Raw genomic sequence first — 24,228 nt, 5'->3', positions numbered from 1 at the left:
TGTGCACACACCCTGCATGCAAGGGACTCTATTGCAAGGACAAATAGAAGGAGGGACAGAGGCAGCCCTGCTGTGTCTCCCGCGCAATGGGGAACTCCGCCGACAATGTCTCATTCATCTTCATCACAGCGGTTGGGGCCTGATACAGCAGTGACACCCATTCCCTGTAGCAGGGGCCAAATTCAAACTCAAGGTCAGCTCAAGGAATAGCCAGTGGACTGCGTCAAATGCCTTTTCTGTGTCGGGTGCGAGAAAAGCATAGTAGGTCAGCCAGTCTTTCTCCTACGCAAGTCAATTATGTGTCCATCTTAGGTCATATTGTGTTTATCTACCTGGCATAAAGCCAGACTGGTCTCTATGAAACAGAAGAGTAATGACAGGCAACAGCCTAGTGGTAAGTATTGTCATGAGTGTTTTAACTTCGTTATGGAGAAGGGGGATTGAGAGGTAGGATTCACACCTGTCCCAGGGATTACCTTCCTTTGGTATCACTGTAATGGGAGCTCAACAAAGATCCAACAGCAGTGCCCAGGTATCTCAAGCTTCTTTGAATAGGTTCAACAACTATGCTCAGAGATATCTAGCATAGCACTAATAGAATTCCACCCAGAACTTATTAGACCCGGGCACCTGCCCACGCTCAACTTTGCGATAGCTGTCTGGACCTCCTGCAATATGAGATCCCTTTCCAGTGCCTCACAGGCCTCTGCATCCAATACTGGGGTCGCAACCATGTCTAAGTAATGTGCGATGTGACTTTTGTTGCTCAATGGTCTAGCCCTGAGGAAAGCCTAGTGGCAGTCGGCAAATCCCTCCTCAATGTGTTTGTTGGTACTGTGGGACACCCCTTTCTGATCTATAAAACAGCACATCCACCTGGCCTCCAGCTTTGTCTCCAGTCTCACAGATGCACTGCAATGTGGCTAACATTCATTTTTTTCACCTCCCCTGCGCCAGTTCTCGATACTCTGTTTTTAGGATTGCAACCTGTCTTCTCTAATTGTAGGAGTCTCGTCTCAAGGCTCTCAAGTTCTGCCACCCTCTCCTCTTTTTCTGAGTGATTGCGTTCTGGGTCTTATCTCATAGGACCATCTTATAGGCTTCCTACAGAACTATTTTTGAAGTGACAGACACTTCATTCTCCTTAAAGTAGAGTTCTGTGGCACTTTGGAGTTCCATTGCCACCTTCTGATCTTGCAGGTCTCAAGCACTCAGTGTTCACCCAGCACCCCCTTGTTGTGATCTATTGCCAATGGCTACCAATAGGGGACAATGGTCTGACAACCCTCTCACCATATATTCCACCCACTCGACAGCGTTGACCTCCCCTCCTGGAGCAAACAAATAATCGAGCCTTGCGAAGACTCTATGGGTCCCAGAGAAGTATGAAAAGTGCCTCTCCTTCAGATGTGCACGTCACCACAAATCTGAGAGGACCATTGTTTTGGGAAATCTAACCAGGGGCTTAGCCTGAGCCACAGTTGCAGGGGTGCCCTCCCAATCTATGTACACATTAATTACATCATGAAAATCCCTACCCACCAGGGGTAGAGAGGAGTCCGCTCCTATGAGTATTTCTGCAACTTTGTCTATGGTAGGTGCCTGCAGTCTAGGGGGTGCACACTGAGCAAGGCCATAGTTGTCCCCATTGTCCCTGCACCCGCACTGATCTGTTGGGATATATCACATTTTCATTGCCTCGAACAGTAGGTTCTTTTTTTAATAAGGATAGCCACTCCCTGGATCCGGTTGTATAGCCAGCATGAGTCAGCGTGATGTACGCTCCTCTACCCAGGAAACAGCAGTGTGTGCCCTGGAGGTGTGTCTTCTGGAGGAGAACTATATCTGGTCACAGTCGTTGAATGTATTGCACGACCAGGCCTCATGTCAGTAAAGTGCGTCCTGAATTATCTGAAAGCTGTGGATGTTCCATATATCTAGTGTGGTATGATATTTGAAGGGATGCCCGCTGTTAGCACTGTGTAGGAACATGTGTGTTTGTCTCCCTCCCCTTTTAACTTTGTGAACTGAGAAGAACATACTCTTGCTTCCCTTCCCCCTACCTCACAACCCCCCGCTCCCACGAGCAATAAACCACATAACGAAACAAAATTACTATGCAAGGAGTATGAGAAGTCTGTGGCCCTCTACCTCCTGTAACTTAACCCCTAGAACAGCTTGCATCAATCTAAACTACTGGCCTTCCAGGTGGTAATCTTGTAGTGTGAAAGAAAAGTTTGCTCTCCGTTCCACCTGAGAAGCACTAGGGGACACATGGAATAAAAGTCACTCAAACCTTATAGTCAGTATCTCTCAGGGATGTCAGGGCTACTCTGCCGTGTTGGTGGGAGGCAGGTCTTGCTCCTGCTCCAGGATATTGATTGCTAATTCCATAGGATATAGCTTATCAGAGCTTGTCTTTTGCTCCTCCTCCAAGGTGCAGGGAGAAACACCTCCCTGGTGTGTGTCTCTCTGTGTCCTTTTTGGTGTCACAGATGTTCTTCATCTGCATTGGCACATATTCCCAGCCCTCACGGGGGTCACAGTTCATTCTGCAGATTCCCCATAGTACCTTGTGCTACAGAGCCATCTCATCCACAGGCCGGCCACCCCTCCTGCAGTCTGGCTCCCTCCCATTGGCTGGAATGCACGCCTGGGCAGCAACCTCCTTGCCATGACAGCTAGGGGCATTCCTCAAGCCATGTCCAGGCTACCTCCAGAGAGTTAAAAAATAGGGATTTCCCTTGTTAGAAGACCTTGAGTTTCACTGGGAATAGGAGCATATACTGTAGCTGGAGTGCCCATAGTTTGGTTTTAACTGAGTCATAGTTGTGGCACTGCTTTTGTACTTAACATGTGTAGACCTGGAATACAAGGATCTTCAAGTTTTCAGAGCAGACCTCCTGCAGTTGGACCTCTCGTAGGATCATGTCAAGGTCCTAGAAATTAAGAAGGCTGGCAATGGTGGGTCTGGTGGAAACTCTGGGTGGGGTATCCGTTCCAGTGCTCTGTGCGCCTGCTCTATGACAAAACAAGATGACAACGTTTTTGGTGGGAGGGTCGTCTTCAACCAGTCGTTCAGAAAGACCCTCATGGCTTTGCCCTCAAGCCTCCCCGCCCCCAGAAATCCCACAAAACACACATTGTTGCACCGTGCATAATTCTCAGCTTTCTCTAGTCTCCAGATCACATCGCTGGCTGCAGAGCAGACCCCAGCCACATCTCTCTGAAGCCCCTAGACTGTGTTCTCCAGCTAGGAAATCCTGGACTCCGCCGCTGACACCCTCTCCACCATGTTTCGTAGGTCCTGCTGTAGAAGTGACACCTCCGAGGGCACCTCGCTGGTCCTTCCCCTTAGGATCTTTCGGAAGGACTGGATAGCCGCATGTAGGACAGCATTACCTGGCTTAGCTGGACTTTCAGCATAAGTCTCAGTCAGCGAGGTGATCACCTTGGTTTAACAGTCCATCTTCCCTTTTCAGGCTGCTTGGGGCCTTGGCTTTGGCCATTGTCCAATGTCAACCCCCTGTACTAGGATAGGAGGAAAATGGTAGACCCTGCCCAGGCCAAGAAGGGAAGAGGCGTGGTGGGAAAGAAAATCGTTCTGCAATCACCTGTATTCAGAACTCTTAGACAGTTAGGGCACTGTTTGGTCTCCCTCTACGGCAGCAGCACTGCTCACTCAGGGGAAAAGCAGAACCACCAGGCCCTCCTCCAGCCCAGATGGTCAATGTCCTCTCCAGCACCGTTCCAAAGCCCTTCTCCCCATCTGTCAACTATCACTGGGCACTTGGATCTCTTAGCTATTCCCCACAAGGTGTAGAGCACTAGCACCCAGTTCCCCGATGGCCTGCCCTTAGCTGCCAGGCACCCTGCCTCTCCATGCTCTGTCCAGGCCTCACCAGTCTCATCTGATGGAAATAGCTGCACGCCACTCCAAGGGACAAACCAGCGGGAGAAGACCAAGAATCCATGCCTCTCTCAGGCTCCTGCTGCAAGTACACGCCAGTTTGAGGCCCTTTGCCTCAGTTCACTGAGGCTGATGTAGAGCTCCTGCGACTGCAGTCATCATTCCTCAGGGTCGCGTGTGCCGCTACAAGAGAGGTGGCCAACCAACAGCACCCCACCACTTACAGAGGGCCTCGCTGTCACTGTGGGGCCTTGTTCTCTTACCGATTGGGCCCGGGCCACTGCCCTCCCTGCTCAACTGAACTCCCGGCTCAGCCGACGCGGTGCCTCTCCCACCAGCGCCACTCCGTGCCTGCATAGTATGGCACCAGACCATCTGTCTCGTTAGTCTCGGCCCGGCAGGTGGGTGGAAAGGCAAAGGGGAACTGGGCCGATCTGTCCTCACACCAACTCCTCCCCGATGATCTGGTATGACCGTGACATTCGCTAAGCGCGAGCTCATCCGCTCACAGCTGCCATCGTAGAGGAGGCTGCACTCTGCGCATCCTGGAGGGATCGGCCTGGTCCTCCCAGATCTCCAAGGAGGTTGGTTTCTTTCATCCGGCAGTGGCAGTGCAAGCACTGTTGTTGCACCATACAGCAGGGGCATTAGTGCTGAAGAAGGCAGGAGTATGGCAGGATTACAGTCGGGGCGTCGCAGCCCACAGGAGTTGCTGCTACTCAACCATCTTGCCTGCCATGTCCCCCCTCGTAAACGGCCTTTTCAAACAACAGCACATATGGTCACATACGTAAAAATTCATGTTTATTTTGTTTAAGATCGGCAGATTTGCCCTACACAGGGTGTAGCCTTTGGCTATGACATGGATTCACTCCCCAGAGGCCACTGGGCACAGTGTACGACCATGCTCAGATCGCTATTGGGCAGGCTTTGGCTTGGTACCGTGTGGTTGTAGGTCATGCCCTGTGTCACATTCCTGGAGTCTCGAGTGCATGATCCGAATGGTAGCAGAAAAACAGGCCATTTATGGAGTCTGGTTTTACAAGAGTGTGTTTTATTGCACTTTTCCTTCTGACTGTTGCATTACAGACCATTACTAGATGTCACTGTACTGACTCCACCGGAAATCACCTAAAGACCTGTGTTCCTAAATTCCGCAGCAATAGAATAGCTAGACTAGAATAACTAGAGTATAACTAGCTAGTGATAGATGTCACTGCAGAATCAGCAACCCGGCTGATGTGATTTTTTTGCTGTGATGCTCCAATAGGACATCTAGATATGGCGTATGGGACTGCACTATACTTTTCTATGCTATTACAGTCGGACTGTCCCACAGAAGTTAACGTTTGCACAACCTCTGCAGGGGTATCTTTTATTCTGCTGTGAAGGGTGAGTAGGGTTTGCACTGGATTTTCTTTTTACAAGTCCTAACGGGGGCATATTAGTTTGCTTTGGGAAGAGGGCACAGCTCTTAGAATGCCTGCAACATCCAATTCTGATTTTTTAACTCTGTGAAAATCTTTGACAGTCAGAACATTTAAGAATGAAGGGATGGTGACAGGAAGGGAAGATGGTTACCAGCTGGATCCCTTTGTGCTGGTCCAGGACCAAATGGATCTCTTGGTGACCAACTGGATCCCTTGGTGCTGGTCTTAAAAACACCTGCTTCCACGGTCTACCTGTATTACTGTGCAGACGAAGGCACATCTATTTGGAAGAGGACAATCATACGAACATACACTCTAGTAATTTGGCAAAGATGAAATGGTGTCATTCAAGGGTACAGAAGTTCTGTTTACAGTTACTTGCAGTGCATGGTGGACCACTTAATAGTTTAATAGCAATACATTGGTTGTAGCAAGTAGCATTATGAATCCCCCAAGGACCTGGACAGTAAGTGAGCAGTCCTTTGTTATTGTTTAAAAAATCCCAGTCTCTATTTTTTGACCAGGTGGTGGGGAAATGTTTGCAGGATATGCGAACCAGCACCATAATCCATTAATAGTACATTATTGCACAACAGCGGAAGCTAGTTCAAAGTATTTCTTAGGACTCTTATTTTGTTTAAAATGATGGTGCAGGTGATTTCTGTTTGTATTTCAGATTCCAGCGGCAGTGGGGGAGTGCTATGCTCAGGACTGTGTAGAAACTGCTGTCCGCAGTTGTTTCAATGGGGTAGGTTCTGGCTATTGTATTTTTTTGGCACAAAAGCATCACATTCTAAACAGAGTTGAGTGTATAATTTATCTACTGGTGTATTACCCTTCCAACACATTAGAATACTTGCCTGTTGTATTATTTCACGAAAATCAAATGCCCTTTGGTCGCAAATCTTGTTAAATGTAGGAACAATAGACAACGACTGACACCTCAGTGTACACTTACTAAAACCCAACGCTGTGCGAGAGATTCAAATTAGCAGCGACGAATACTCAGATGTTAAAACTGAGAACGACCAAATATATATTTGCTTTAAAAAGTTAATTACATCACAGAGGTTGGAAAGTAGCATACAGGTTTTGGAAGAAAAAATATAAACAGTAGCATTTCTAACCCTAGATATCCTAAACTACGCATCTGCACTCACTGCTTGTAAGGGGACCTTTTCAAATACATCTGCGCTATATTCAGAGATACAGAAAGATTGAGACTATTTGAAGAATATTTTCCACAAGTGTCAAAGGGTATCAATCTTGGCTTACTCATCTATGTCTCATTAGTAAATTCTTCGGTGTATCTAATACTAGATATCCTTAGTGAATCTGCAAGGAGCCTGTGAGTATTTGTGCAGGGAGCCTGTGAGCATGTGCCATAGGAGATACACACTTTTGTGTGATTGCTTTAACTTTGCATTTTATTTAGCGGGTTAGACCTGACCATCTTTGCCGTGGTATTCACTCAGATTTTTTGCCATCATTATCCTATTTTGCTGAACTCATTTTTGTTGTCATTAGGTCTCTGTGAACTTTTCCCAACCCTCTAGCAGCTAACCAGTGGTAAAGTGCTTGTGCTCTCCCTCCCAAACATGGTAAAATTGATATACACATAATTGGCACATTTATCTTACTTATAAGCCTCTAGTAAATAAATCCAGGGCCAATAAATTAAATGGTACGAGTGGCTGCAGCACTCGTTGTGCCAGCCACTAAATTAGGTCTGTAAAACATGCCTCAGACTTGCCATTGCAGTCTGTAGTGCGATTTAAAACAACCATTTCACCCTGGCAAAATAAACATTTTGCGAGGACTAGATTTTCCTTTTTAATACGTATGTCACATCTAAAGTAGGCCTTAATGACTCATATGGCAGGGTGCATGGTATTTAAAATGTAGGACATGTGCACTTAAGTTTTAAATGTCTGGTAGTGAAAAATTCGCAAAGTCATTTTTCAATCAATCAATCAATCACAGACATTTATATAGCACGCTACTTACCCGTTAGGGTTCCAAGGCGCTTTCACTGTAGTAAGTCTACCCCTCCCAAGGAGTAACACTGGGTTAACTTATTATACTTAATGGGTGATAACTTCAGTTTGGGAGCAGATAAAGAAATACTTCTTCCACTCATTTGAATTGTAATTTAAAATCCTCTTTAACGGTGAAGTCGTTTTTTGAATTACTATTCTGCAAATGCTACTTTTAGATAGTTCGCATTTTTCTGCCTGAACCAAATGTGCCTTTCTGTCCAAATCCAGGGTCATATGGCTGTCAGTGGCTCACCTGTGGTTTAATCTGTATTCCTTCCAGACCTGGGAACAAAAGGACCTTGGGTGTGGGGAAGGAAGTTTGTCTCCTGAGCCTGATGGCCTAGGGGGATTTACTGAGTCGTTCCTGATCTTCAAAGCATAGGCTGAGGGCTGTTCCCTCCCCTTCCTGGTCCAAATTTGAGCTGCATTTGTAAGTGACAGAGCAGGCAGCCTCAGAAGTTAGGGCGCGAGTTATAGTAACGTGAAATAACTCTAACTATAACTGCTGAATTTCTTTGGTAAATTCAGAACCTAACCATCACGTCCCTGTAACCGTTGTTTTTTAAGTGAAGTTCTATGTTTTTTTAATTCCATTTCCTAACTATAATGTCTCTGTAACCTTTATCTTTTTCAGTGAATGTCTATGTTTTTTTAATGTAAACGTAGGTTTGGGTCTAAGCAGCAGTTGACAAGAAAGAACCTCGTCATAGTCACCACATGAAATATTACCCTAGAAAAAGGCAAGGATGCAAACACCTCCATCAAAGATTACAGACAACTTTTCAAGGTGGAAATGCAGAGAAAACACACTTCCTTTGCCTTGGCCATGTGCACAAAGTTAGGCTGATAAGTACTTTACAGAAGTTGAGCTTCACCATGGGCACCTGTTTTGTTTGTATCTGTATGTACTTGCCGCTGAGGTTTAATTTCTGTAAAATTACCATCGTACCAGCTTAAATCCTGCCATGTGTATTTATCCAACAAGAGTCCCCCATGTTGTGCAAAATGTCTACCCAACTGGAGTATTTTCTACTGACTACTTAGTAAGTTCTACCTTGTTGGGTGAATCTATAGTGCATCTCCTACACTACAGCTGCTTAAAGGATGGCGAGGAAATGTCTCCATTGACCTTGTGTGTTTGTAACTTTGTCAATATGATTGTTCCTCAAGCGTCTCCATTAAATAATTTTCAAGGTGGAACTGCAAGTCTTCAGTTCTACCCTAAAATCTTTTATTTTACAAATTTGGGGAGACTGTGGGAGGAGCCTTAAGGCCCCTGCAGTTCCAGCCAGCTCCTGACTCTTGCGTGAGCCGGCATTGCTCCTGCAAGCAGGGAGCTGCTTGAAATAGCAGCTCCCTTCTTGAAAAAGCCATGTTTTCATCTGTTTCCCTGCACCAATATCTGCATGCAGGGAAACAGAAGAAAACTATGCTTTCTGCAAGCAGGAGCTGATTGACAGCTCCCGCTTGCAGAAATAAGAGTTATGTTTGCTTTTGCTTTGTGGGAGCTATCATCTCCCACTAAGCAAAAGCAAACAGATGCCTCCTGAGGATGGGCAGCTAGGGAGGTAGCAGGAGCCGGCCCTGGGGGGGTGGCGATCCCCTGGGCCATCTATGGCTCCATGTCCAATGTTTATTTTAGCCCCATTTAGGTGGTGGGCCCCAGGTTGGGGGTCTGTGATGGACCCCATCATTATTATTTTTTTAGCACAGGGGAGGTGGAGGTCCCGGGTTCTGCAGGGATGGGGTGCATGGCACTCTCCATAATTTATATGAATTGCACAGGGGAGGTGGTGGACCCTGTGGTGTGGGTGGCTCGCACCCCCACATAAATTATATAAAATGCCCCAGGCAGGAGGCCGTCCCCAGGGCTGTGGGGGGTCATGCCAGACCCCCGCCTTTATCTAAAATTTTTTGCCCCTGCAATTAATTTGACATGTTTTGCACTAGGGAGGTGGCAGTTCCTGGTGCACAGGCAGGCCCGAGGCCCACCGTATACATATTTTACAATGTCCCAGGAAGGTAGCAGTCCCTAAGGCATGGGGGGTGCTGCACAGGCACCCCCATATGAAAAAAAGCAGTGCCCTGTGGAGGTGGTGGTCCCCAGGCCTTTAATAAGCCCTAGAAGGGGGGTCCTGTGTGCTCCCCTGCTATTTTAGTGCTATGCCAGGGATCTGGGCCACCCAGGTATCTATATGAATATCTGATTGGGTCTGTGAATGGGTGTGTAAATGTCTGAGTGGATCTGTGAGTTGGTCCGTGAGTGTCCAAGTGGGTCTATGAGTGGCTATGTGAGTGTCTCTGTGGTCTGTGACTGCATGCGTGTGAGCCTGAATGGGTCTGTGAGTGGGTGTGTGAGGGTATCAGAGGTTCCATAAGTGGGTGCATGAGGGTCTGAGTGGGTCTGTGAGTGCTTGCAGGAGGGACTGAGTGGGTCTGAGAGTGGGTGCATTAAGATCGGAATGGATCTGTGGGTGGATGCATGAGGGTCTGAGTGGTTCTGTGAGTGTGTGCATGAGGGTCTGAGTGGGTCTGTGAGTGGTTGCATGAGTATCTGAGTGGGTCTGTGAGCCACTGCGTGAGGGTCAGAGTGGTTCTGTAGTGAGTGCATGAGTGTCTGTGAGTGGATGCATGAGTATCTGAGTAGGTCCGTGAGTGGGTGTATGACTGTGAGTTAGTCTATGAGTGGGTGCATGAGTGTCTGAGTGCTTCAATGAGTGAATGATTTAGTGTATGAATAAATTTGTGAATGTTTTTTATTTAATTTTTTTCCGCATTATTTGCGCATTTTGTCGCAATGTTACATGGGGGGCCTCACTGAGCGAATATTGTGCGTGATGAAAAAAATAATTTTAAGGTAATAATTTCACCGTCAAAGACCCCTATAACACAGCCTGGGGGTCAGGGTACCTCCACCCTGACCCCTTATACCACTTTCTTTTTATTTGTTAGCCCCGGGGTCCGTGTCCCATTGCCTAAAAGGGTGGCAGCCACTTTCTGGTCAGGTTACAGCAAGCCAATCACGGCATTCCTGTTGGCGGACACATTTACAGTAATCGCAAAATGTTGCAATGGATCCACGGCCCTAGATGTATACATTTGAATTTCCTTTAATTTCCTTTAATTTAATTTAAACTTCTGGACAGATTTACATCAAATAACAAAAAACGTAATATGCATACCAAAAGCTACCTTTCTGCCAAATTTGGTGTAATTCCATTCTGCAGTTCAGGCTGTGGTTTTGTTAAAAAATCCTATAGGAATTAACATGGGAAACACGCATTTATTGACTCCCCTTTTTCTTGGCCCGCTTGATGGAGCACCCCGAAACTTCCCATGCACAACAAGAATCACAGGCACACACTTGTTTTGGGAACGTTTTGTGAAGATACATCAAATGGTGCCAAAGAGTACAGTAGGTAGTTTTAGTTAGGACCTAGTTTCTACAGGAAGAGCATTTTTTTATTTTGCCAATAACTTTGGCGCCACTTGACGAATCTTCATGAAAGTTTCAAAATGTATACTTTGCTCAGTGCAGCTGCTATCTTGAAATTTTCGGGGTAATCTGTCAAGCGGGGCTGAGTAAAAGGAGGGGGTCCCAAAATGTGTTTTCCCCATTTATTTTCCCAAACGGTCTTTAGACACTCCAACAGTCGAAACTGCAGAACAGAATTGCACCAAATTTGGCGAAAAGCTAGATCTTGGTACGCAGATTTTGCTTTTTGTGATTTAGTGCAAATCCGTTCAGTAGTTTCTGAGATATTAAAGTTAAAAAAATATAGATATGTAGGGACTCGGGTCCTCTGCGGACCTGGACCCGGGCCCGCGGATTCGGGTCCGGATTCGTGGATCCGGAGGAAATGCAAGGCCCTGATTGGCTGGCTGCAACCGGACAGAAAAGTTGCAGCTGACATTTTGTTTGTTGCATCAGCTGGGGTGGGAAAGTAAGAGTGCCAAAACACATAGGATACGTGTATCCTGACCCCGTAGGACACGGAGAGGGGTCCCTCGTGGGCAAAAAATCACCCAATTATTTTTGTTCGATCCGCGGATTCACAGATCCACTGATCCGTGAACCAATGGATCCATCAGCGGATCCAAAGAATTTTTTTTAAAAAAACACCCACTGCATCCAACCTCATGCTGCGCATGGCTGAAGGCCCAAGGTTTGGATGCATGCAGGAGGGTTGGCCACTGAGTCCAGCTATTGGCACTGATTAGATTTACATATGTACATGCTAAAAAAAAAGAAATTCACTGAAAAAAACAAAGGTTGCATGGATGTTATAATTAAGTTCTGAATTTACTTGCTCAAAACCATTGAAATTCAGCAGTTATAGTTATGGTTAACTCAAGTAACTATAACTTGCTCCCTAAGATAACTATAACTCACGCCTTTGCCATTCTTCTGATTTTCCTGGTCTTCGACTATTCACATCCCACTGCAGTCTGCCCTTCTTTGGTGGTTTCCTGTTTGCTGGTACGTGGTTTATTCCTTGCTCTCTTCTCCTTCTCTCTTCACGTGTGCTCCTCTGCCTATTTCCAACTATTTCAGTCCTCTGAGCTCGCAAAAGTTCTTACTGCTGAGGCTCCTTGTGTGCTGACATGTTCCTGCTGCTCTACTTTCAAGCTTGCTGTTTGATTCTGTTTTCTTTATTATTTGTTACATTTACCTGTGTTTTGCCATCAATCATATCTCTTTCTGATCCTTGTTATTACTACTCCCCGTGGTTGCCATTGTTCTGGTTCAGCCTGCACTTCCCAACCTGTCCTTGTTGAATGCAGACTCCTTACAACCACTTTTACTTAGCAGGGTCGCTGACACCACCAAAAGGCTGCTACCTCATACACCCATAGATGTGACCTCATAGGAGCTTAACCCTTTGAAGCTCTGACTAATAAATGAGTTACAAGGAGATAGATACTTGATTGGAAGTAATTTGATTGAATTGGTTAAATTAGAAAATGTTTAAATACAATTATACAAATTATATTGGGGACTACCACTTTATACCTGCTCCTAGTACCTATGACCCAGAAGCATTAGTCTTAACATTAAAACAGTCCTCATACCCTAAGCCGCCAGTATTCCAGTAGGCATTTCTAATATATGGATAGGTGCTAATTGCTTCCTATTTAGCATATTAAAAACTATTTTCACACTGGCCCTCAAGCCTCAGACCTAGCATATTCTTTACTAGTGGATGAGGTACAGGTAGAAGACCATGTCAATACAAGTAATCCACATGACGGATGGAGAACCCCTGACCGAGAGCTTTGGAACACATTTAAATTGCACAGCCAAATAATTTTAGTAAGAAGTTAATAAACATACATGAGGTTCCCAACAATGACTTCATAGGGTAGGTGGTCTATTGGCTTATTACTCTCAATCTAACAATAGAAAAACATATCTGCCTTTATGCAACACATGTCCGTAAAACAAATGTCTGGGCTCTTGGTGGTCTGTGTTAGTATTACTGTGTCTGAGTGTGCTGTGGGTGTTGCCTTGTGGCCTTAGTACAGCTCGAGGCAGGCCAGGTGGCTGAGTACTGGAATTGCATTGTTGCTGTGGACATGGATGGTGAATAGCAGTAATGATTGTCTGCTATAGAATTAGTTCCACTGCCTTATAAAAAATGGGTAATTTGTTGCATATGATGTGGGTCCTTCTCAAGTAAAAAGAACAAAATCTTGTTAAGATCAACACACAAGTTCAATCAATTAACCTGGGTTAAACCCCCACTGGTATATATGGTATAGAAACAACACATTAAAAATCATTCAATCACTTTCTAAAAATAGAAAAAACATTTATTAAGAAAAATTATACCAAAATTACTAAAATCCAATAAGGGGAACTAGACTTGTGATTTTTTAAAACGTTTTATGGTAAAAGGTACCAAGAAAAAGTAAAGAACGAATCAGAAATCACTATTTGTGACTGCCCAGAACCTACATGTGAATTTAGGCTGATTACAATAGAGCAGAGGTTAGATACACCCAGTGGGTCATTCCTGTCCAAGATATTAACTTCTGGCATATGAAATGAATCTGAAATGGAAGTCTAAGTCCTCCAGCGGGTAAAGTCTGAAGACTTTATCTGGCGAGGTTCTCTTAAAGTTGAATAGCCACTGGATGAGGTCCTGCAGAAGCCATTAGTTTCTGTCAAGAAAATCTCAGAGCAGGAATATTCAAATTTTGTGCCTTTTCCCAGTCAAGATTTCTACCTTTGGACTTAGGGCCTGATTTAGATCTTGCCAAGGGGAATACTCTATCACAAACCAGATGGATATTCAGTTCACTCTATTACAATCCCATTATATCCTATAGAAATCTAGTATGCCAAAATCTAAATCAGGCGCTAAGTCTTTTTTATGGAGGTCAAAATCCTGAAGGGGCAAGCCTGAAGCTGCATCTTACTAAGCTCTCTTGAAATCGGACACCTTTGCCATAAGGTTCCACTGACTCTCTGGAGGACTTCAAAGTCTCAACTTTTTAGACTTTTTAGAGCAGCTCCTCTTGGTCCCTTCTTGGGCTCCCAAGACATCAGGGTCAGCACTTCAGCAGAGGTATCCAGCACCTTCCAGTCTAAGTCCACTTTTTGCTGGTCATCTAGTCACTCCACGAAAAAGGAACTTGCAGCTTGTGTTGTTCATGTAGCCACAAAGAAGGTCAGCCAACAGCAGAGGGTTCCATCCTCTTCTGTTCAACCACAGATCCAGATATATTGTGATGAGCTGGGGGTGAATTTGCACTTTTGTAGAATTTACTAGACAGTTGATGGAGATGCTTACTGGACACTACCTAATCAATGAAGAAAAGGTTTCCAATGGCAAACCTTCTCCACTTTGCAGCACATCCTGTTTTTTCACTTAATAAATATTAAATACAGTGGTTGGATCATTTATATAGCTTATCTCAAACCAGAGTTAACAAAAATAGTACTTAATTGCACTTTAGTTTTTATTGAAGGATAAACTACAGCCCCATCCAGTGAAAATAGCTGTTAGGAACTAGTCACTAAAACCTTGCATGCATTACTTTTAAATACTAGTCAACCTATCTTGAGTGATAGAAGGACTACTTAGAGGTGACATTTAATATTTAAAAGTGACAAGTTTGCGTGCAGATTTAAAAGCAATGGCAGCCAGGCTACACATGTAGACCTGAAGCTATGATTTCCTGGACTGCCTAGTGAATGTTACAACATGCCCTGCATTCCACAGGTGACTTTTAACTTTCCATGCCACTGGAGCTTATAATTTAGTATGTCCTTACAGGAAAGTTAAATATGGCAATTGGGAGTTAGCCAATGCTGTCATATTTAAGGAGTTAAAGCACACATGCTGGAGATTTGAAATCTCTTGAAATCGGACACCTTTGCCATAAGGTCCCACCGACTCTCTCAAGGACTTCAAAGTCTCAACTTTTCAGATTTTTTGGAGCAGCTCCTCTTGGTTCCTTCTTGGGCTCCCAAGACATCAGGGTCAGCACTTCAGCAGAGGTATCCAGCACCTTCCAGTCCAAGTCCTATTTTTGCTGGTCAGCTAGTCACTCCACAAAAAAGGAACTTGCAGCTTGTGTCATTCATGTAGCCACAAAGAAGGTCGGCCATCAGCAGGATGTTCCGTCCTCTTCTGTTCAACCACAGATCCAGATATCTTGTGATGAGCTGGGGGTGAGTTGGCGCTTTTGTAGAATTTACTAGACAGTTGATGGAGGTGATTCCTGGACACTACCTAATCAATGAAGAAAAGGTTTCCAATGACAAAGCTTCTCCACTTTGCAGCACATCCTGTTTTTCTCACTTAATAAATGTTAAATACAGTGGTTGGATCATTTTGATAGCTTATCTCAAATCAGAGCTAACAAAAATACTATTTAATTGCACTTTACTTTTTATTGTAGGATAAACTACAACCCCATCCAGTGAAAATAGCAGTTGTGAACTAATCGCTAAAACCTTGCATGTATTACTTTTAAATACTAGTCAGCCTATCTTGTGTGATAGAAGGCCTACTTAGAGGTGACATTTAGGCCCGTATTTATACTCCGTTTGCGCCGAATTAGCGTCGTTTTTTTCGACGCAAATTCGGCGCAAAACTAACGCCATATTTATACTTTGGCGTTAGACGCGTCTAGCGCCAAAGTATGAAGAAAGAGCGTCATTTTTTAGCGTGAACGCCTTCCTTGCGTTAATGAGATGCAAGGAAGGCGTTCCCGTCTAAAAAAATGACGGCGACGCAAATGCGTCATATTTATACTCCCGGGCAAAAATCACGCCCGGGAGGTGGCGGGTCAAAAAACCCCGCATTTGCGCCTGAATTTAACGCCTGGGTCAGGGTAGGCGTTAAGGGACCTGTGGGCTCAGAATGAGCCCACAGGTGCCCTCCCCTGCCCCCAGGGACGCCCCCTGCCACCCCTGCCCACCCCAGGAGGACACCCAAGGATGGAGGGACCCATCCCAGTGAAGTACAGGTAAGTTCAGGTAAGTATAATTTTTTTTATATTTTTATTTTTTTTGTGGCATAGGGGGTCCTTATTTGTGCCCCCCTACATGCCACTATGCCCAATGACCATGCCCAGGGGACACAAGTCCCCTGGGCATGGCCATTGGGCAAGGGGGCATGACTCCTGTCTTTACTAAGACAGGAGTCATGAAATGGCGTCTGGGCGTCGAAAAAATGGCGCAAATCGGGTTAAGACGATTTTTTAGCGTCAACCTGACTTGCGCCATTTTAAGACGCCCTAACGTCATTTTTTCCCAACGCCGGAGCTGCCTGGTCTACGTGGTTTTTTTCCACGCACACCAGGCAGCGCCGGTCTGATTGCGCCGTCTAACGCCATTCCATAAATACGGCGCCCGCATGGCGCTTCAGAATGGCGTTAGACGGCGCAAAATTTTTTGACGCTAAACTGCGTTAGCGCAGTTTAGCGTCAAAAAGTATAAATATGGGCCTTAATATTTAAAAGTGACAGGTTTTCCTGCAGATTTAAAAGCAACAGCAGCGAGGTTACACATGTAGACCTGAAGCTATGATTTCCTGGACGGCCTAGTGAATGTTACAACATGCCCTGCAGTCCACAGGTGACTTTCAACTTTACATGCAACTGGAGCTTATAATTTAGTATGTCCTTACAGGAAAGTTAACTATGGCAATTGGGAATTAGTCAATGCTGTCATATTTAAGGAGTCAAAGCACACATGCTGGAGATTTGACATCTGTGCCACAGTGTGCAGAGGTAAAAAAGTAGCAACATCACTCAAAAGAAAATGGAGTTGAATATGGATCAAACAGAATGGGGCACTTTCTCACTCGTACCTCACCTGGATACCCATTAAAGATCGGGGTTCAGAGCTGGGTTTGGGCAAACACTGCAGATGAAAAGGCACCGTCTTTGTATAGAAGAAGAATGCTCCTGAAAAAGAGCCTCTCATGTGAAATCCATTCATCTCTGAGTAAATATATTTGGGCGTATTTATATTCCTTTAGATCAATCAGTAGAAATCACTTGGATAAATAAAGGATGGGTCAATACTGAATTTGCAAAATGGAATTTATCTTATTTATGCAGACCTTTACATTTATCCCATGTTGACTTGAATCTGTTTAAGATATCTGTGCCACCTGCACAAAAATCCTGCTGGTTATCTAGGCTCGCAGCAGACCATAAGTGGTACCCAAAGGCATGAGGGCCATATAACAGAGTAGCAGAGAATAAATGTTCTGCAGACAGACTAGAAAGTGTTTGATAATGGACCTTCGTTTTAAAAGTAGATTCTTCTATGTAGTAACATTCCACTGAGGAATCCTTACTTGCGTTGCTATGTTTGAGCATTAACTTTTCATTTACATCTGTTGTGGAATCAAGGCATCTGCTGCATCATCATCAAGGAGTCTTTATTTCTTCTAGCCCTAGTGATAGAGAATCTCTGTGTTCTTTCCCTCTGAGAGATATTTACCTCTTTCGTGGCTATGCATGACTTTGTCTGTATTGTCACTCTAGGAGGAACTGTATGAAACTCTGCAGTGCAAGACTTTGCCTGCCCTTTTCTTGAAACAGAATTGTGTCTCGTTTCACTGTGTGTTCCCTTGTTCAATGATGACCATTGTTTGAACACAGTATGGTTCTTATGTTGTGAGGAATGTCTGTGATGCATTAAAACAAGCTAATGAGTACTTTGGGAGAAAGGGAAATGAGGTTTCTATTACCACATGGCAGATATAAACATGTAATCGGGTTTTAGATGCATCGCTTTTTGATCAATCTGGCTTAAGGTCTCAAGTATACAGCCCAGAACCAACCCACTGCTTCAGCCTGCATCCTCAGGTAACTTACTGACTGGACCTGTGCCTCATGGGATTTTCTCTAAAACCTGTTTGTGTCTCTTCCTACGACATCCAAAGTGGTGATCAGAAGTGAACCATTTTTGGAGACACAATGATAAAAATTAGACTTTAAACAATGTCATATAGCGGCAATTGTATAGTCCATGCCAGCTATGACAGCTTAGCATTCAAATGTGTGCACAGAATTATTTGCAGCCATGAGGTCGATAACCTGTAACTTGGGTCCATAGGCATTCATTTTGGAACAAGCCACTTAAAGTGGTGAATATGTCAAATTAACTCAACCAAGAATCATTTCAGTAGGCTCCTCCAAAAGCACACTAGTGTGCTACTCTTTGCCCCTGCAGGGACAGCCGACACATCTGGATTGATGCATAGCTCAGTCACAGATTAAAATGGGCTTACAATTTCTTGCAATACAAATGTGTGACCACAGACCCATAACCTACCCATAGCAGACTAATGCTACATTGAGCCTCTCTTCAACAGATAAACCAGATAACACTGAAAGAAACAATAATGACAATGTACAGACATTAATATACATCAATATAAGTGGGAGGAGCACCACAACTGCTTCTAGAAGTGACTTGATGTTCATGTTACAATACTCTGACAATCTCACTGCTTTGGTGGCAACACCTATGTGAAAGAAGCATGATCTCAAGTGGAAGTCTAGTTTATGCCTAAACCTTATTTATTTGACTTTTCGGTGTATGGGTAGATCCTGAAAAACACTAATGCTTAACAGACAAAACAAGTATCTAACAATAAGTATATAGTAACATCCCCTCTTTTGTAAGTACATGCATTTTGATACTAAACTTCATCAGGTAACATTCTGCATCCTGTTCTATTGATGGTCTGCCCTTGAATTTATATTATCAATTGTTTTATGACATGGCAAACATAACTTCTATCCATCAAAGTGGAATCATTGAGGCATATGACTAACATCAGTATGCATCACGTGCAGGCAAATGCTGTGTCAATATGGGCAAAAGATTCCAGTCTGTTTTTAGGACCATACTGAAAACAATTCCTAGGTTACTATGTTTACCATCTTTTTCTATGGCAAGTTAATTTACTTAACTGCCCCAGATAAATCAGCAGTTTTTCCTAATCATGTCAAAGACCTTTTGTAGATAGAGGACTTCGGCATAGGTGAGGAGCGATTTGAATTTATGCTGCTAATCAGTGGAAGTCTGAGGAAAGGGATAATGTTTATTAAGATGGTCTAAGAATATTTGATCAAGTAGCAAAGAAAACCAACGGGCAACACAAGGGGGCAGTTTTAGCAGTAATTATTAGGATAGCTTGTAAGGAAAACCCAACACTGGGCTCATGTTTCAGCTGGGTGTAAACGGAGAAACAGTCATTACAATTGAGCAGCAGATTCCTGGGATATTTACGATGTCTTCTACTACAGTCTGTAACCCGGTACTCTTTTTTGGCATTCTCCTCTGTATCTTTGGAGATCAGTGGAAGAGCATGCCAACACCACTATATCAGCTGTAATAGTGAACCCATCCAAGTAAGACAAACACCAGGTTTACCTTAGTTTTGTGTGGATATAGGTCATACTCATCAGTGGCGTAGCGTGGGTTGTCAGCACCCGGGGCAAGGCAAGTAATTTGCGCCCCCTAACCCGGGGCAAGGCAAGTAATTTGCGCCCCCTAACCCGTGGATTTAGTCTCTTCCAAGATGTTGCACCCGGTGCGGCCGGCCCCCCCTGCACCCTCCACGCTACGCCACTGATACTCATTACTTAGATACCTGCTCCATGCATTTATACTCTATTGTTTATGTATGTTGAGACAATTAGAGAAGTAACATAGAAGTGTCTTTACTTAAAATGCACTTTGTCATCTTTCTGATTTTCTTATGAAGAAAGTATCCTTCCCAGCTGTCCCACATATACCGGAGTATCCAATATGTTTGCAAGCACAGAGGTAACCTCTTTGGAAGAACAATGTAATTGATCTTGCCTGGCAAAAGCACTTCAGCAGAACAAGTGTAAGAAACTGGGATCTTTGCAGACGCACCCCCACACTTTTTGTTTTTGATCTGGAAATGTACTGAGGCCTGCCAGTGCTCTTTCCCTTAAATTGTATTGTGATTTTGTAAACCCATTTGGCAAGGACTTTACCAACTCTATAAGGCCCTAGTAAATGGCACCAGTGGTACCCAGGGCAGGGATGGTAAAGGGGTCACATAGGCTGCAACACTGATTGTGCCACCCTGCTTGGCCTGAGTAAAATCAAAGCCTACAAAGCTACCATGTCATCCTGCATGAGCAGCTTGTCTGCTCGATTTTGACTCTCTCCACACCAAGGGCAGGCAGAGTCCCTTAACTGCCCATACTACAGGTCAGTCACCTTCTAAGGCAGGGTCCTTTAGCTCAGCAGGGAGTGTGTACTGTGTTATGAGTGAGGATATATATGCACAAGCATATATGACCCTGTGATAGCATTTTAAACTTAATGCTACTGCAATACACGGTCCATAGTATAACATGAGCTGGCACCATGGCAAACCCCAGATACCCAGCTCCATGATGGCCGGGCCAATTTCCCCCATATTTGCTGTCAAACACCATGCATTTTAACCCTGAGCATGATTTTCATGCCCAGGGTTACCAAGCATGTGCCCTGGTGGCATACTTAGAGGATACCCACCAAATTGACAGCTTTCTTTTGCCTTGGCAGGCTCCTCTGAGCCATTTGTCGGCAAAACAAAAGTCTGCCCTCCTGCTGGTTGTGCTAGCACGTCCCCTAGGATGGAGACAAAGGACCTGGGCAGGGAGGAGGTCACACCTCCGCCCTCCCAGGATGGCTGGTGTTTACTGTAATCATGGCGGTGAGCCTCAAAGGCTTTCTCTGACTTTGATATGTAATCTCTTGTCCCCCTCTAGAGGACAAAGCCTTTCCCGCCCTGTCCAGGCTGATAGGCGGTAAAATTAGTTATGCAGAATGCGTACACCTCCAAGAGGCTAACCACAGTTTTAGGGTGGGCTAGGAGGTCTGTACCACCAAGGAAAGGTTCTGCTATCTTGGCAAACCTTGAATTAGTGGGCTCTGGGTAGAAAAGTGACTCCCAAAAGAAGTTGTCACCTCGGGGACTAACTGCAGGGACCAGTAACCCATTGGCCACTGTCTCACACACCCTTAACTCCCCATATACTAGGATTTGATGGGCACCCCTGGCACCAGAACCTCAGTTCTGACTTTGAATCCAAGAAGAGGCACAGAGAAGACGTTGTCACAAACAACAGGACTGTGGACTCTGCCGCAGTGCAAAGAAAGGACACAAGTGCCCTGAGGAGCCCATAAACTGGAACGTTGTCTGGCCATAGCAAAAGCTCATTGCTTCCAGCAAGAGGGACTCCAGTGGATGCCAAGAACTGAAGCAGATTTCCCTGACTGGCGGAATCAGTGACCTGCAACTTGCAGAAGAATCATCGTGCTGTGACACAAAAAGTGCTGCATCTTTGATTGACAGCACCCACGGTTCCCAGTCTTTTCTAAGGACAGCAAGGCTACCTCTGCCCTAGGACTCCCTGGGCAAGGTAAAAAGGTACTGTCTATAGAAAGTTGGTCTAGGGACCCCTCAGACCTTAACTCCAGGTGAGTTCTACAGAACGCACCCCACCAGTAACCGATTGCATTTATTTTTAAATATGTTTATTGAATTTTCAGTTTAGATCCGCTTCCGACATTTAACATTTACAATATCAGGATTTGGTTGATCTGTTATAAAATTAACATACAAAGCAAACAGTAAAACTTAACTTAGGTCTTGTTATAATGCTCAGGAAGTGTTTATCTGCTGTGTCTGGATAATAAGTCTAGCAATGTGGTGTTAGTGGCCTTGTGTTCCCCAGCTTGGTAATGCTCTTTCCCAATAATGTGTGATTATTTACGTTGGTGGGAGATGCCCGGTCTAGTGTCAATTTGTGGCATGTGGCACCACAGAGCTTATTGTTCCTGGTCTGGTTGTTAACCCCTCGCTTGTTAGTTGCTGTGGGTTGCGGCAGGTTGAGGGGGTGGGTGTAGGAGCGTTCTCAAATTTTATAGTTTATCCCGTCCAACTTGCTTGGTGTTATTGGAGTTGGATAGGTATAAGTCTGACTATCACGGGCCAACATCTAATCAGTTTCATGGCGGTCTCTCATCATTCTTGGCCTCTAGTCTGCTTATTAAAGTTTCCCAGACTTCACTTCCTGTGTGTTGTTGGCCCTCCCTTGCTAGTTTTCGCAGTACCAGTGATTCTGCACGAGCCCACTGCAGTGTCATGTTGTGCCAGGTTTTCAGATCTGGAGCTAAGGCCGCTTTCCAATTCATAGCTATCAGTCTTTGGTACATCACATATGCTAGGTCTGTGAACTTATGTAGATGCTTGTGTTTCTTTTCTCTCTGTCTCAGGCCCAACGGGCAGGATTTAGGGTCCACTGTGAGCACCAGCCCCGTCAGTTCTGATACCCTCTCTACCACTCTACTCCACTCCCTGTTCACCTGGACACATTCCCAAACCATGTGATAGAAATGTGCCAGTGGGGCTTTACATCTAGGGCAGGTTGGGTCCAAGCTGGGGAGCATGCGTTTGATCCTGGCTGGTGAGAGGTACGTTTGGTGTGTGTAGTTGAATTGTGTATAGCGGAATCTGGGGTTTCTCGATACCCCCGTGTATGGCGTAAAACATTCGGCCAATCCTCTTGTGGTATTGGGTTTGGGAGAACTGCGTTCCACCTTCCCCGTACATTCTCCAGGTTGGGTTCGGGATATTTATTCAGGGTCTTATAAAGATTCGACACAACCTTTGTTTGGTTGTCATATTGCAGCATGTGGTGCAGTGCAGGGGAGATCGTTGGTTCTTGGTTTCCAGCCGACCATGCCTTCTTAATTGAGTGACATATAGCATAGTATGTTATAAATTGCCCGGGATTTACTGCTGTGAGGGCTTGTACAGATTCAAAAGACAACATTGTTCCCTCCTCAAAGCAGTCTCCTGCTGACACTATGCCCTCCTCTGTCCAGGCCATTAGCGAGTGCTTTCTAGCCCCGTTGGCCCATCCAGGGACTAGTCCCAGTGGGATGAGCGGCGAGTAGGGGAGCGCACTGTGGCCATTTTGAATATATCTCTTCCAGCATGCATGTGCCACTAGCATTAGCGGTTTATCAGACGCCCCTTTCGGAGTTTTGGTTGCCAACCATGTGACCAGGGGTTCCCCACGTAGACTCGACAATACCCAGGCAGACTCCGCCTGTGTGGGTCTATGTATCCAATTCAGTATCCACTGTAATTGTGCAGCCGCGTAGTACAGTTCAAAATTTGGGGCTCCCAGGCCACCCGCGTCTACTGGGCGCTGCAATGTGGTGAGTGCGACGCACGCTCTGCCCCCTCCCCATATGAGCTGCAGCAGGATTCCGTTCAAGTCCCGGAAGAAACTCCTAGGGATCGAGAGTGGCAGTGCCGCAAAGTAATATAGCAGCCGGGGCAGTATCAGCATGTTTGCTATCGCCACTCTGCCCAGTGGCGACAATGGTAGTTTACTCCAGAATCGCAGCGACCCCTTCATGGAAGCCAATGCTCTCCCCAGATTTCCATCTCTAAGATCTTCACTTCTATGATATATTTGAACCCCCAGGTATTTGAACGAGTCAAAGCACCATTTCAGGCGTCCAGCCGGGCCGTTTCTTTTCTCAGCGGGGGCAATATGGTTAATGGGAACACGCACGATTTTTCCCAGTTCACCACCAGCCCCGATATCACCCCATATTCGGTCAAGAGTGAGATTGCTAAGGGTATCATCTCGCTTCCCTTCCGCACGTATATTATGGCGTCGTCTGCATATAATGATATTTCGTGGTGTAGCCCGTTCCTGATTATGCCCCAACTGTCTTCCATAGTCCGTAGACGGGTCGCTAATGGTTCCATTGCTATTGCGAACAATAAAGGGGAGAGGGGGCATCCCTGCCTGGGGCCTCTAGCAATCGGGAAGCTATCAGATATAACTCCTCCCGTTTTCACCCGAGCTTGTGGGTTGGTGTATAATGTCTGTACCCATTGTATGTAATTAGGGCCAATTCCCATTTTCCGCATGGTGGCGAATAAGAAGTCCCACACAAGTGTGTTGAATGCTTTCTCAATATCTAGCGAGAGCACCATTTCCTCATAGGCATCCGGCGGTGTGCCCCCCAGTACACTCAGCAGTCTGCGGATATTTAAAAAGGTGTTGCGTTTGGGGACAAAAGCATTTTGGTCGTCGTGTATCAGAGTGTGTATAATGGGAGCTAACCTGTTAGCCAATATTTTACCTAGGATTTTGCAGTCAAGGTTCAGGAGTGATAGTGGTCTATAGGATTTGACATCTGTAGGGTCACGTCCCTCCTTAGGAAGGACCACTATCATAGCCTCTCTCTGCGTGGGGGGCAATGCCTTGTGGTTCCATGCCTCCACGAATACTTTCAACAGGTGGGGCTTTAAGTGTTTTG

At 45.2% G+C, this 24,228-nt stretch overlaps 1 protein-coding gene across 1 annotated transcript in view; it reads left to right on the top strand.

Moving 5' to 3' along the window:
- The window catches only part of DYTN (dystrotelin), a 244,913-nt gene that overhangs the window by 105,526 nt on the left and 115,159 nt on the right, over positions 1-24,228 (top strand). Inside the window, exon 6 of the mRNA XM_069221575.1 lies at positions 6,017-6,088. Coding sequence (XP_069077676.1) covers positions 6,017-6,088 — 72 coding nt within the window. The remainder of the gene's footprint in view (positions 1-6,016; positions 6,089-24,228) is intronic.

The sequence above is a fragment of the Pleurodeles waltl genome, chromosome 3_1 (genome assembly GCF_031143425.1).
Source record: "Pleurodeles waltl isolate 20211129_DDA chromosome 3_1, aPleWal1.hap1.20221129, whole genome shotgun sequence".
Lineage (NCBI taxonomy): Eukaryota > Metazoa > Chordata > Amphibia > Caudata > Salamandridae > Pleurodeles > Pleurodeles waltl.
This window is presented reverse-complemented; position numbering and strand designations above follow the sequence as displayed.